This window comes from Marmota monax, unplaced genomic scaffold (assembly GCF_021218885.2).
Source record: "Marmota monax isolate L192 unplaced genomic scaffold, Marmota_monax_Labrador192_F-V1.1 WCK01_AAM20220418_F8-fsc00010, whole genome shotgun sequence".
In the NCBI taxonomy this organism is placed as follows: Eukaryota; Metazoa; Chordata; class Mammalia; order Rodentia; family Sciuridae; genus Marmota; species Marmota monax.
The window spans coordinates 20,871,909-20,886,166 of NW_026692321.1; the positions used below are offsets into that span (position 1 = coordinate 20,871,909).

The following is a 14,258-nucleotide window of genomic DNA, read 5'->3' on the forward strand; positions in this document are numbered from 1 at the left end:
TGACCACACCCTCATCTCTTCCTCTTCCTCCTCTAACACTCCTGTCTGGGTGTTTCTTCCCATTGAGGTTTGTCCAGGAGCATTAACTGGGCCCTGCTTATGCTGTCATTTTTTGTCATTTCAACCAAAACCAGTTGCCGCCTCCTGTGTCAGACATCAAGGGTATCCAGAATGACAGACAGCATTCAGCACCCAGGTGGCCTGATCAGTAGGTGGCCACAGTCACTTGACGAGGGGCCCACAGACCATTGGCGAAGGGACTTTCTGAAATCCATGAGTGTAAACAAGCTGGCAGAGTCCAGGGCCCTCATAAAATTGAATTAGAGGACTGAGTGAATTAACTGTTCGCTCCTCTTCGTGAGCAATGCATCTTTAATTACATTTCATAAAAACGTCTGGATGGATTGATGGAACTTTATTTAAACTTTAGGTAGGCACAGGGAGTAAACGGTAGTGTAATATAACATGTTCTGTTAATATAGGTTCAGAACACATTTACTTTATGGCAGTTCAACAGAATCTTTGATGTGGGGCCACTTAAAAATATATTACCTTCCAAAAGATTTCCTTTGGAAGATAGAGTGGGTGCTTGGCAGCTTGTAGGCAGTCAACCAGATGATCAATTGACAAACATGTCAACACTTACAATTCACTATACTGGCTCCCCTGAGACATGCAAAAACACTGGTTTATTTTAGAAAAAGAATATATTTCTCCAAATCCCTTTCATTCACATTGTAGAATTTATGAGGCAAGTCTTGTCAAACATAAGCTCTTCACAATGAAAGAAAAGTCTCTTTGGTCTGTTTGCCCTGAATTTTCTATCTACATGGATTATTTTAGGTTCTGGATAGGTATGTGACATGACGAAAGAAAATAGATGCTGCTTATAGTAAACAACAGCGCAGACCCAAGCCGCAGAGAGGTTATATTTCATCTTGAGGATTGTATTTATACTTGCAAAAAAACTATTACTGTTCTGCCAGAATATTATATTTGCCTCCCCGCACCCCCATGAATCCTTTTGATGGAATCAGAAAATTGTGTTTTTCTCCTGGGGCAGATCTGTTTGCTAAGTTACTAATGCGTTAGATAAAGGCTGTGCTAAGTACCTCCCTCCTTACAGCTCTGGGGTCCCCAGAGGTATAAAGGAGGAAGGCTGTAATCCCCAGAAAGGAGTTGGCCCAAATAAGGAAACTGGTTTGTGGAGGTTCCTCCTTTATACCCAGTGTTTCTTCTTAGTTTCTAACTCTATGAAGAAAAAGTATAGACTCATGAATCCTTGATGAGTTGGGTGCATTGGCTGGGTTGGGTGCATAAGCAAAGAAAAACTGCCTTCCCTTTTCTCTTGAGTGAAGGAAGTGGATTGGTCTAGCAAGGATAAGGTGGAGAGAGAGAGAGGTAGGGAAGAGTGGCCCAGCTGAGAGGCTGTGGTATTGAGATCATCCCTCACAGCCACCAGCACTTTGCTCTCAGAGGCAGAACCATAGACCTGGATTTGTGGAAAGGCCTCGCCTCCAAACTGAGCTGTTGACACAAGACTATTTTGCTGTGGTGGACTTAATTTCTTTAGTACAAATTCTGTTTCACATGGAACTCAAGCTAGGTGAAGTTAGCATGGTGGCCCAAACCCCACATCTTTGTCCCATCTGCTCCTGGGCCAGCTTAGCACTGCTTTACCTTGAACTTTCTCTCCCAGCCCCAGCTCCTTGGCCTTGGCAACCTTGTCTGTCTGTCCTGGGAGCAGCTGCCTTGGAATGCCCATAGCCTTTGTGCTACTGAGCAACACAATGGTAACACCAACTCATTGTCACTGCTGTCTGGACCTGGTAGTGGCTGGAGCCTCTCATTACATCACACAGAGGGACCTAGGGTAGGAACCTAGCACTGTCCTGGTACATGAAGTTTCTCAGTAAATGAAGAAATCCTCCAGGGGGTAAGGAAGTGTCACAGGCTGCTCCGTGGTTGACAACAGGAACGAAGCTGCTGTCCCCTTGTCTGCTACCTGCAACATGGCAGGGGTGAGTGTTTGCTGCTGCTTACCAGCCTAGGGGGGAGGGTGACAGCAGGTCTCAGGAGCCTTCTGCCATGCACAGGTGTGGAGGGCAGGTAGTTCACTCTAGATCCCTGCAGGGAGTTCTCTTTGATGTTGACCCCTCCATAATTTGACATGATGCCTGGCTCCTGGCTGTCCACTTCCATCTCTTACCAGTTTGGTGGGGGACACTCAAGTCAGCCTGAACTTCTACCACACAGACCTTTAAGGAAGGAGGCCTGGAGGTCAGGTGGCTCTCCTCCCCTCCCCTCCCCTTAGGCTGATCTGGCTCCACTTCATATTCTAGTTCCAGAAATTTCACTTTTTATTGTCCCTGTGGTTTACCCTACACTGTACCCCTGTTCATCCTCTGTGTCTGTTCAGTCCCTGCAGCTGGATTTCTGCCTTGTTTCTTAAGACCTCCAGGAATCCTGTTCTAACTCTTTGCACAGGGCAGGGCACACTTTCTGACCAGTGTTCTCGGAAGCCACTTACCTGTGGGCGAGGTCTCATGGGCCACCCACACTGCCTCCTGCTTGCTCGGCTGGGGGCCCAGCTTGCCCAGGACCCGCCTTTGTTTTGACCTCCTTTGACTGCCCAATCATTTGAGGACAGTGCCCTGATCCAGAGGAGGCAAATTTCCTTAGCTGGTTTCATTTGCAGGCTCTTACCCCACTCCACCCATTGCCTGCAGCCCAGGCAGCTCCCAGGTGTCTACCCAACCGGAGATGTGGCTCCACTGGTCCAGCTGTGGTTTGAGCATTGCTCTGAGATAAGCGTAGCCACACAAGCAGATGTGAAAAAATGTGTACAGACAGTTCCAATAGACGGGTGGGTGTGGCCCTTTTGGTATTTAATCAAGTGTTCTTTAGGTGTCTTTGAAGAGATAAGCTCCATCACCTTGTTCATTAATAAATGGACAAGTCAGGTGAGATCCTGACCCCTGGGGGAGGAAGCTGGAGTCCCTGGCACCCACTGTAACATGTTCTTGAGCCCACGATCTATTTCAACAAGAAAGGATTTGAGATCTATAATTTTCCCAAACTTTAAAATCAGCTTTGCAGCAGAACTGGAAGATTGCCCCTTAGCTGTACCCGTGGGTGAGAATTCTTGTCTTTTGACAACCCACTGAGCCGGCATTGAATCACCCAATTACTGCAAATTCTTTTCTAAATAGAAAGCACTCCACAGCCTCCGGTGGAAACATTCCAAGATCTGCAGCAAATATCTAGCTCATTGGCAGAAGTAGTTTTTGGCATGAAGGACCATTCTTTGCTTTAATTTCAGCTCTAGTGGAAGGTCTACAGATGACTTGGGAATAAATTTGGCCAAGAAGGTTCAGGGGGAGATGGGCATGAGGTGACCCACACCATCTCGTCAGCTGCAGCGCCCACCAGATGTGGAGACTAGGCTGCCTTGTGTGGGAAGCTCGGTTGTGTCCACTTGGTCCAAGAATCATCCCACCAGCTTGTGTAGGGCCGCACGCATGTTTGATACACATTGAGGCCAAGGACAGCATGGCCCTGGCTGGGAGCTGGAAGCTTTGAATTGATAGCATTGAAGCTGAGCTCTGGCAGGAGGGAGGATGGGTGGGGCTGTGTGTTCTAATGCACCAGCCTTCTCATGTCAGGGGCAATTAGCTTCTAAACAAAGCTCTTAATGGAGACTTCGATGCTTTGCCAGCACTCAACCTTACAAAAAACAAAAACCAAAACCAAATCTTTCCCACCAATTATACAACTACTAATGCTGTAGGCAGCTGGGGTGATGGAATAAATTAGGGCAACAAAATTCAAGGTAAAAAGCATAGGTTCTAGGGACATCTATGTCTGTACCAACTGTTGCTTTTTTCCTGGCAAGACACTTGGGGGAACTCCTCCCCACACTTTGGTTCTCTTATCTGTTTAACTGGAGAATGCTATTTATTTTGTTTGCTCTTGTGGGCATTAAATGATTTCAACATTGTCATAGGTTACCAGGTAAAACACCTGGCCTGCTAAGCATGTAATTAATCTATTTCCTCCCTAAATTAAGGCCAGCACTTGAAGGGTTAAAAATGTCATTGTGGGGTTTAAAGTTTTGGTTAATCTTTGAACCCCCAAGGCAAAGCAGGATCTGTGATTGACAATGGCCATTGTATAAACCATCTTCAAAACCTTTCCAAGATACCTCATTTGGAGAGTCTGCCCACCATCTGTGGGGCAGTGTGGATGCATGGCTGTCACATTGTGTCTCTGGGGTGACTGTTGTCAGCATGACAGTCAGGCCACGTCCTTCTGCTGGGGCTGGGTCTCTGGCTGGGGTTTGTCCTGGACGTGGCTGGTGCGGGCTTCTGGCTGCAGCCCATGGCCCAGCACACAGAGCTCTGGGGGTGATGCACACCTGCTGCGGCCACCCTGCGGTTCTGGGGCACAGGGGCTGCTCCAAGTCGCTGCATTCAGCTTGGGGCTGTCCTCACTGCTGCTGTGGAGAGAAGGACAAGAGCAGATCAGATTCCTCCGCTGTTCCTTCTGGCTCCCTCCCCGGCACTGCTCTGTCCCTTCCCATCCTCACACCAGTGGGCCCACCCTTGATGCCAGGCCTCTACCTCTCGGTTGGGCTTGTGGGCCTGCCTGCCTGGTCTGGAATTGGGGAAGCAGCTCCCAGGGCCTCAGCTGACAGGTTGAGTCCTGTTCCTTCCCCTGATGCCCAGGATCCTGCTGCTAGGAACACAGCAACTCCCTCAGGGGCTCTGGAGCTGTGCCTTTGTTTTGTTTTTGAGTCTTGAGCACTCCTTGTTAATAAAGGCCTGGGCTCAGCTAGTGGAATTAAAAACAACAACAATAACAGCAAAGAAAAAGCCTGCTTTGCGCAGCTGCCACCCTTTTCCTGAATGGAATAAAATGGAAACTCCTTGGCCCGCCTTGCCCAGCATTTGGCTAGAGCAGAGCTTCCCAGCTGCTGAGTGACATGGCCAAGGGGGGCTATGCATGGGAAAAGAACCCCACATGGTCTCCAGTCTGTGCATACTTCTGGAGAGCAGAATGGAGGATGTCTCAAAGCATGGAGCAAGCCTAGGTCGAAGGGACCAGCTCCAAAAGTCATACTGGCTATCTATCTGAGGTAGGCTGGCCCAAGGAGTCCTGGTGGAGGTTGGAGTGTGGCTGCCTAGGTTCAAGTCCTGGCTTTTCCACTTACTGACCATGTGTCCTGCAGCTGGTTAATGAATCCCTCTGAGAGAAATTGTAATAATCTCATCAGGCGCTCATGGGTATCAATGTTGGATGTAAAACTCTCAGCATAGAAATGGCACATACGTGTGTAATAAATGGGTAGCTGTCTATGGTGCTACTTTGTAAAATTAATAGGAAGTCACATCTGGAAAGAACTCCAGGGACCACCTTATCATGCTACTCGTGGGCACCTGAGGCTCAGAGAGGTGGGGCCTAGGTCAGAGCTCTCAACTAGTTACTTCAAGACCTGCACAAGACTTCTGGTCCCCACCTACAGACCCGAGGGCCCTTCTCTCTGCCACTGATAGCATGTTCTTGATTTTTCTGTGAGCTTTATAAGGAAGTGTTCTCAGCTCTGCATCTGACACCAAACCAGTGGAGGACAAGTTTGCAACTGGATCTGAACAAGATCAAGAGAGAAGGAGTAGGAAGGGCGTGGATGCAATGGACCCGCATCCTTGGTTTCAGGCAGTGAGAAACCCACTGTGTGCCTTAAAGCAGTCTGCATCTGGCTCCATCACGGTCTTTTCAGGTGTTCAGGGCCCGGCGTGATTTTGCCACCTTACTTACTTCTTTTCTCTGGGGCTGCTTGAGGAATGGGAAGGCATAAGCAGGGTGCACTTCATCCCTGATGAGCCTTTGCTGCCCCCCACCCCCTACCCCTGTCCCTGGGGGTCTGGCAGGAAGAGGAAACACATGCACAGAGGAAAGTCCAGGCCATACCACTCTGGAGGCTGACATGGAGCCTGACAAACAATTTGGTCTAGAACTCTTTTTTAGCCCCATCCAGGTTCTGTGTCTATGAAATTCAGTTCAGGAAACTCATTTCCCTGGTTGTTACCCAGTGGCTGGGATTCTACCTCTTCTTGGCACCGCTAGGAAGGCAGGTTGCCCAACTGCTGCCCCGCTAACCATGGGGCCACCTGAGACAGGGGACTGGGAGGGGGCTGCAGAGAGCTCCTGTCTCATCAGTTCAAGCCAGAAAAAGATGAAAAGTATTGCATTTAGGGGAGAAAGTCTGGACCTTTCTTGAGGTGCACACAGTACCCCATCATTCTGAGACCTAGAGACTGGTATCTCACTAGGAGATTCAGCTCAGGCCTAACAATTAAAGCTCAGCCATTGAAACCTCTGAGAACTGTTCCTGTTCCCCGGGGCCCAAAGGTCAAGAGGATATAGCATGAGGTGACAGGAAGAGAATCAAATCCAAGTACAGGCCAGTTGATCCTGTAAGCCTGCCCAGACAGCCAGACGCAGTGGGCGTGACAGGTCCCTGCAAGCCTCTGCTTGAGAAAGAGCCTGCTCTGAGCAGTCTCTGGCTCTTGGCATCCACTTGTTGCTCAATCTTGGGAAACCATGCCTTGGTCCCTGCTCTTGTTTTCTCACATGCAGAATGGCAGAAAATAAGCTTGTCTTCAACAGAGAGGCAAAGGCTGGCCTGTTTCTGCTAACAGACACCAAATTCATACCTTGGGACAGGATGAGATAGGGGAATGAGCATATTTTCATATGCACAATTTGGAATGGCTTAGAGGTGTGGTCATACCAAGTGACTCTCCATGTGACCTTGAACAGGTTACTTCTTCAGGCTACGCACACACCAAGTATTGATTCAAGACATAAAACAACTTTTAGGCCACCCTGTTCTGGGGAGAAACCTGAGAGAAAGGCATTATTTTCTTCTTGAACAATTTTATGTTCTTCAACAATTTTATAGCTCCTGCTGTTTTTAAATGTTAGTGTTTTTAATTAATGCCATTTTATTGTCCCTGTTCTCTCAAGCTCTTCCCCTGAAGGGCACAGTTTTAAAAATCTAATAACTGAACAAGGAGCTAGTGTGAGGAATAATGCATTAACATTTATAGAGGTTCTTAGATGAAAGCCACTCTGCTGTAGGAAGCTCATTTTAGATTTAAGAGCAATGTTACATTAAGATTCTTGCAAAAATAATCAATATTTCATTTCTTTCAAGTGGCTGGGGGAGTTTATATAACTGTTATAATGTGTAACTTTCTTGAGATAATATCTTTATTTAAAATTGACTGCCGAATACTTTGAAAAAAATTACCATTATGCTGGACAGACTGTGAAGCTGGAAACATGCGTCACTTAGGCAGAAATTAACTGCTGATTTACACAATTGTGGGCAATGCAGCGATAGCAAGGACTGGTGTTGGTTGAACTTTGATCTGATATTAAGATACACTGAGGGAGTTCCTTTTTAACAGTCCTCAGACTGACATTTTCCCCACATATTCTGTGATTTTTTTATGCAAAAGCTATACTGATTCATGTCCCCTTGCAGCTGTGTGCCCAGGCCTGCCTGCAGGCTGGGCCAGTGACATGCAACTCACTTCTCCATGCTGAGAAAGGCACACTTAGAACTCAGTCTGCCAAGGACAGGAACAGCAGCCCTTCACCTGGATTCTGGTGCTTATGTAGGATTTTGTTCTTAATCTACAAGGCTCTGAAGTTGGTGGAGAAGTGGAGTCAGGTGATCAAGGGACTGGGAAACCAGAAATTTATATTCCATACCTCTAGGACAGGCCATTCTGGAGTTGTGCACTGGGGATCCCTGGGGACCCACCAGACACTTTCAAGGGAACTCGTGGGTTAAACCTATCTTTATCTTCACACAAAGATGCTACCTTCCCTTTTCACCCATTCTCTTGGGTGTGTGGTGCTGTCACACATGTCACACACGATGATATGAGATATCACTGCAGATTGGCTACAGAAGCAGAGGCTACAGCAGAGGCTCTTTTCAATTAAAATCTTTGAGTATTTGGTTGTCTTCCTGTTGAGCCAGACACCAAAAGGGTTTGCAAAAATGGAAGACAGTGCTGCCATTCTTCTCATTAAATTTTTTTTTGTGGTTGAACAAAAAAGTGTTTCATGGGAATGTATCATCTGTGTTAACAGAGAATGTGTTTATTTTTTTTAAAAATAATATTTTATCAATTTCTCAGTTTTAACTTTTAATATAGTAAAAATGGGTAGACATAACCCACATATATGAAGGCTCTTTGGGGTTCTCAATATTTTTTCAGAGTTTAAAGGGGTCCTGGGACCAGATAGTTATAGAACCTCCCAGAATCCAACTGCTGGGTCCAGACAAAGTTGCAGGCCATGATGGCAAGTCATTTCATCTGTAAAAAAACAGTTCCCCACCTCCCCCCACAAAAAAAAAACAACAACAAAAAAAAACAGTTTCCCCACCTGTAAAATAAGGGCTGTGAGGTGTAGGCTAACTTGGTTGTTTTAAGATTTTCTCTTCTTTATTTTTTTTAAAATTTTAATACAGCAGAGGCTCTTTTCAATTAAAATCTTTCTCAGGAATCAAAAATATGTAATGTAGTAGATAAAAGCACAGTCCACAGTCTGTTGTGGTCATATCCACTCTTTGAGAGTATTCCTCTTAAACATATTGAGTCTTGAGTCATAAGAAATTCCTTTGTTCTTTTATAGAAAATTAATTTTGTGTCCATAATTAAGTGCAGAACCAGTAAAAATGAATGGTTAGCTAGAAGCCAGGGTCAGGTAAGAATCTGAATACAGCTACATTTTTCAAAAATGAAACATCTATCAGAAGTAAGTTTGTTGTACTAAAGCCAGTATTTAATAAAATGGACATTACCCTAAGTACATGTATGAAGACACGAATGGATTGAAAATACTTTTTGTACAATCAGTGACTTGAAAAATTGTGTTTTATATGGGTAATATGAAATGAATTGCATTCTGCCATCATGTATAACAAATTAGAATAAATAAATAATAAAAAACAAAATGGACAATGTATAAAGTCTAAAAAGAAAAAAAGCACAGTCACTCATGGTGGCGAGGAGACTGAACTCGGACCCCCACACCTCTTTTTCCCATCTGACTCTTGAAGCTAAATTTGAAAACTATTGACCCAGACAATCCGTTGGGCCCACTGCCTCTGCTTTTTCTCCAGGGAAGGGCAGTGACCGAGCTCACTCCTTACCTGCTCTGGTCAAGCTGGGGTTCCCAAGAGGAGCCAGTGGAGCTGGAGCCAGGCAGCTGAATCCAGACACCAGGGTGGCAGGCAGGAGCTGTCCTTTTGACGAAAGGCAGAGGGTTGAGGGCACATAGAGCCATTCTCCTCTGTGAATCTGCCTTCAGTCGAGGCTCCAAGCTGCTTCTCCAGCATCCTGCTGGGGTCCCAAGAGCGCCCCCGGGTTCTGGTGGCAGTGATGTGGAGGTCTGCAGGTGGGCTGTCAAGGATGGTGATTTAGCTTCAAATAGAGAGGAGGAGGCAGGGCAGAATATGGAACATGTGTTCCGGGATGCTTTGGCTGTAGGGGCTTGACTGCCTTCTGAGTCTCTGGTCTCTTTGCATCCGTGAGAGGGGGACCCTGGGGGGGATGGGGAGGGCACAGAGGAAGGGGGGCTTGCTTCCGTGTGCTGAGCAGGACTGGAGACCTTGGGCTGCGCAGGCTGGCTCCCCAGGGGTGGGCTGGGCAGCTTGTGCTGGGGTGGCGGGGAAGTTCGCTTCTTTGTGTTTGGTGGGCTTAGGATCCCAAGGCTTGCTGTTGGGCTGGGAGCTCCAGGGCTAAGTGGTGGACTGGAGGAGCTGAGCACAGTGCTTGGCTGAGCAGGTCCAGGAGATGATGGTAGACCCCGCTGCTTCCTGTCTACTTGGGGTGCCCAGTGTGCCCTGGTGGGAGAGCTCTTCCTGACTACTGGGGGGCTTCTCTCTCGGCTCTGCCTGGAGGCCTCAGGAGAGTGCGGCCCACATGTGAGTCTGGCCAGGCTCGGTTCTGAAGTCCTGCTTTGCCCAGATGTGGGGCTGGTGTGGTGCCAGGGAATTGCCTTCCGGTGGTGCTTGGAGAAGCTTGTGGCCTTCTCTCCCTGGGCTTGACTGTGAGCCCTGCCCTCCGCCTCTGGGTTGGGGCTGGCTGCAGAAGAGAGGTTTGGATCCTGGACAGGCTTCCTGAGATTGCTGCCACTCTTGCTGCTTCCTGGCCCTGTGCTGCACAGCCTGGTGGGGCTGGCAGTGCTCTTGCTGGGCAGCAAGTCAATGGGGCTCATGGAAGCTCTCAGCTTTGGGGAAGCCCACGTTCTTCTGGTAGGGCCAGCCCGTCCCAGCCCTGGTACTGAGGACTCTTCAGGGGAGCTGCCTGTTGACTTTTTGCTTTCTGGATTCTCCAGAGAAGTGAATGATTTATCCATCAGGACTTCCAGAGGTGGTGGAGGGAGGTGCTCTGGGTCCCCCTCTATTTCACAGTAGATATCCTCATTCTTGGATGCTTCTGCTGTAGGCAGAGGGGGAAATATCGGTGCTACAGGTCTCCAGCCTGTGTCCACCTTGAGACATTCTCTGCTTCCTGTCGGAGAAATTTGGGGCTTAGTATACATAGGAGCAAGGCCCCTATAAATGGGAAGTCTGGGAGGCATGATGGGGACTCCCCACTTCCTGAGGCAGGGGCTTGACCCTGAGTTCCTGGAGTCCCCCAGTGTCTTCACACTCTCAGTGGGACTGAAAGTTTCAATGAGTTTCTTGACTGATGTTCTGGTGGGAGAGCCCCTGATGAAGCAGTCCTTGGCCCTAGGAGTCTCGTCCTTCTCACCAGGTGGAATGGCATTTGGCAGCAGCTCGGCTCTCTTCTGCCAGGGCTGTTCGCCCTCAGAGTGGGGACTGCATTTCTGCAAAATGCTCTTGTCCTGACTAGGCAAGATGCTGAAATTCTTGGTAAGGGATGCCTTGAGTTTGCTGATGGTGTTGCTGGGGCTCACCCTGCAGTTGCTGTTGGGCCATATCGCTGCTCCTCTGGACTGCACAATCTGCTCCTTTCTCTGTCCCTGCCTTTTGGCGCCCTGGGCATAAAATGCCTCCAGTCTCTGACTGAGGTCTTTTTGGACCCTTCGCAGCTCCTGGAGGGTGGGGTCCTCCACATGGCTCTTAAGGCACGTCTCGGACTGGGACCTCTGCTGCCTCTCGGGGGTCCTCCTGCTGCCACTGACCGTGCTAGGTCTCCGTGGGACCACAATCCTCCCCTCCTCCTCCTCAGACCAGTCCTGGTGCGCCAAAGGTGCAGGGACAAACTTGATCCTTTCACTGATGGCTTCCTTCATCTTCAGAATCATTTCCTGGGCCTGGGGGCTCCTAAGCTTCCTGGAGTGTGACTGAAACGGGCTTTCCCAGTCTGCAGGTGAAGATCGTGGCCTTGAAGGTGACACGTTTTCCTGCCCTGCACTTGGACTCATGTTGCTAACTTCATCTTCCTCCTCGTCTGGGCTGCTGTTCTCACTTTCACTAAGGGGTGGAACCTCCCCAGACCTGGAGCTTTTAGGAAGCTGTACTTCCACAGGGATCCCAGTCCCCAGGGAGTCACACCAAGCACTCTTGCTTGCCTCTGAAGGCCTGGAGGTCAGAGTTTCTGGGCCAGTGCTGTGGGGGCCTGGGCTCCTTACTTTGCCCTGTGAGGTTGGATGCACTTTTGCAATGGGAGGCCTTGGACAGTCCTGGGGTCGGTCCGAACCCATCCAGAATGCACTTTGCTGCCAGGCACGTCCTGATAGCCGGGCCTCCATCTGGGGTGAGATCCCTGGCTTCAACTCTACAGCCTCCGGGACAAAGTTCCAGCTGGCCTGCTTACCCAGCTTGTCCATAGATTTCACGGACTCATTGTCGGCACCAATGCCACTGTCCTCGGAGCACAAGGGTAGATCCTGCAGCCCAGGGTCTCCATGGCCACTTGCCAGGCTCTCCAGTTGCCTCAGAGCCCTTAGGAGGCGTTCATCCACACTCCTCTTTGTGCTCAGCTGATTTTCCAAGTGGCTTGCTGTGGAGTGGAAATAGCTGCTGGAACTCTCCAGGAAGCTCCCGGTGAGGGCAGCCACCATGCCGTGGAGCACCTGTAGCTTGCTGACCGTGTACTGCAGCAGCTGTTGCAAGAGATCTGGCTGCTCCTGGGGCTCTCCTTTCTTCAATGGCCATGCCAGATCCTCCCTAACTTCCTGGAGGAGCACTTCTCCATCCTTGGAGATCTCCCCAAGGAGCTGGCCCACCTCCTCAAAGCACAGCAACAGGAAACTGAGCATGGGCTGCAGCAGCCCCTGGGTCTGGCTGGCCTGCTGGACCAGGTGCAGGATTGCTTCATACTTGGAGAGGCTGGCGTGCAGGTAGGTGTAAGCATGCTGGTGGGCCTTGACCAGGGGTTCAGGAAAGTCCACTTTGCCTTCTGATTCAGGAGTAGGGAGGATAGTTTGGCTGCAATGGCCCTGTTTGCTTGAGCAATAGCATGTCGGCTTCCTTTCCCACCTGGAGGTCTCCTGTGTAGTACTTTCCATACTCTCTTCCCTGGGAAAGGCTGCCCCTTGTGTCCCATGGGTACCTTTTGTCTGGAACGGAGTGTGGCTTTGTGGTTTGTTCAGCCAGGATGGAGAGGTTCTGGTTTCTGAGATCAGTCCTTCCATATCTCCCATGGGCTGACCATCAGCTGTGGTTTGGGACTTCCTGGAACTCAGCTGCTCCTCTGCTGGCCTCTGTCCCTGGGGCAGGCCCCCCCAAGGGTCATAGCAGGTAGAACACTGAACCAGCAAAGGGATGGAACCTCTTCCACTGAGCCCATGACATCCTGGCAAAATAGCTGTGGGCTTTTTCAAAAACTGAACACCACTTTTTGTCAGGTTGTTCACAATGTCGCTGTGTGAAGGTGTACATCCCATGACTGCAGCTGGCCTTGTACCCACAGCCTTCCAAATTTTCAGAGAATCATCTTGAAGATAGGACCAAAACTAGTCCTTCCAGGCAATTCCAGACCAGATTCCTTTGAAGTTCATGGCAGGAAGTCTTGAACTTGGAGGCAGCTTTCTTTACTTCCTTGGTTGCACCGAAAAGAGGGAGTGGTGCTTATCGTCCTGTTATCCTTCTAAGTTTTGAACCTTCTGTTGTTTAGTGAGCAGCGGGACAATTCTAAAGGACCTCAGTCTCCCGGATTATGGGCCTGTGTTTTGCTCGTGTCCTGACAGATGTAAATGCAAGTGGAGCTTTAAGCCTATTAGGTTAATCATGCCCTAGCCAGTCAGCACTCACTGTGTGTTCTAATATAGAACTTCTCAGCACTTACTATCTTGGGAAGCGGATTATTTTTGCACGTGCTTATGCTTTTAATTCCGTTCAGACGCCTGCCATATGAAACCTAGAGAAATAAGCTTTAATTGCAAAAGGCTCTGGAAGAGACACATTTGTGGAAGGAAAGTGAGGGCTCGCCAATTATAGACGCTGGAAGAGAAGTGACCTTCACGGTTTAATAAGGGCAAACCAGCCGAGTGTGCTCCAACCTGCTGCAGTCAAGAAGATCCCAGAACAGACAGGGACCCCAAAGCTGTACTTTGTTGTCTGTGTGGCTTACAAATCCCCACGACTCTAGTGACAGACAATGTTCCTAAATAATAAGACAGTGAATAAAGAAGACAGAGTTGCTTTCCTGTATGTTAGAAAATCTAGTCAGATAGCAAGAGAGCTATCCTTCCTGCTTTGGAGGAGGAAAGCAGGAAAACTCACCACCAGATGAAGCTCAAAGCCAGTCACTATGGACTACTGGGAAGAGCCTTTTTATTAAACCTTTCTCATAGGAAAACAAGCTAAACCTGGGCACCAGAGAGTTATTTAGTCTCTAGGAGTAGAACTCAAAGGGAAAAGGTTTTTCTTCTCAATGGCATCTTGCCTTTGGACAACAGTGGCAGCTGCCCACTTAAAAGTGACTTTTAAACCTTATTTGTTGTCAGCAAAATCTAGAGCATGGACTTGGCATAGGGAGACATGAGTTTAGATCTTGACTCTGCCTTTGAGTTGAGGGAACTTCTGAAAGCTATTTAACTTTGTGAGGCAGAGATCATCTTTAAGAGGAGGACGATAGCATCTACTTCACTGAGCTCTTGTGGGTATTAAGTCAATCAGTGTTTGGTAAATGCTTGGTCCAGTGCCTGGCACATGCTAGGTACTCAAAAAAAAGAAGACAAAGATGAGAAAAAAAAAAAAG

The 14,258-nt window shown here is 48.6% G+C and overlaps 2 protein-coding genes across 2 annotated transcripts in view; one reads left to right on the forward strand and one right to left on the reverse strand.

Annotated features, from left to right (window-relative positions):
* Positions 1-396: 396 nt before the first annotated feature.
* Positions 397-13,267, reverse strand: Pcare (photoreceptor cilium actin regulator). Its single transcript, XM_046441559.2, has 2 exons — positions 9,236-13,267; positions 397-4,498 (listed from the first exon to the last, which is right to left on the reverse strand). Exons 1-2 carry the CDS (start codon positions 12,940-12,942, stop codon positions 4,297-4,299), a joined length of 3,909 nt encoding a protein of 1,302 aa, XP_046297515.1. The 5' UTR covers positions 12,943-13,267; the 3' UTR covers positions 397-4,296.
* Positions 1,891-14,258, forward strand: part of Clip4 (CAP-Gly domain containing linker protein family member 4) — a 110,948-nt gene continuing 98,580 nt past the window's right edge. Inside the window, exon 1 of the mRNA XM_058578443.1 lies at positions 1,891-2,021. The gene's annotated coding sequence lies outside the window, so the exon portion shown is untranslated. The remainder of the gene's footprint in view (positions 2,022-14,258) is intronic.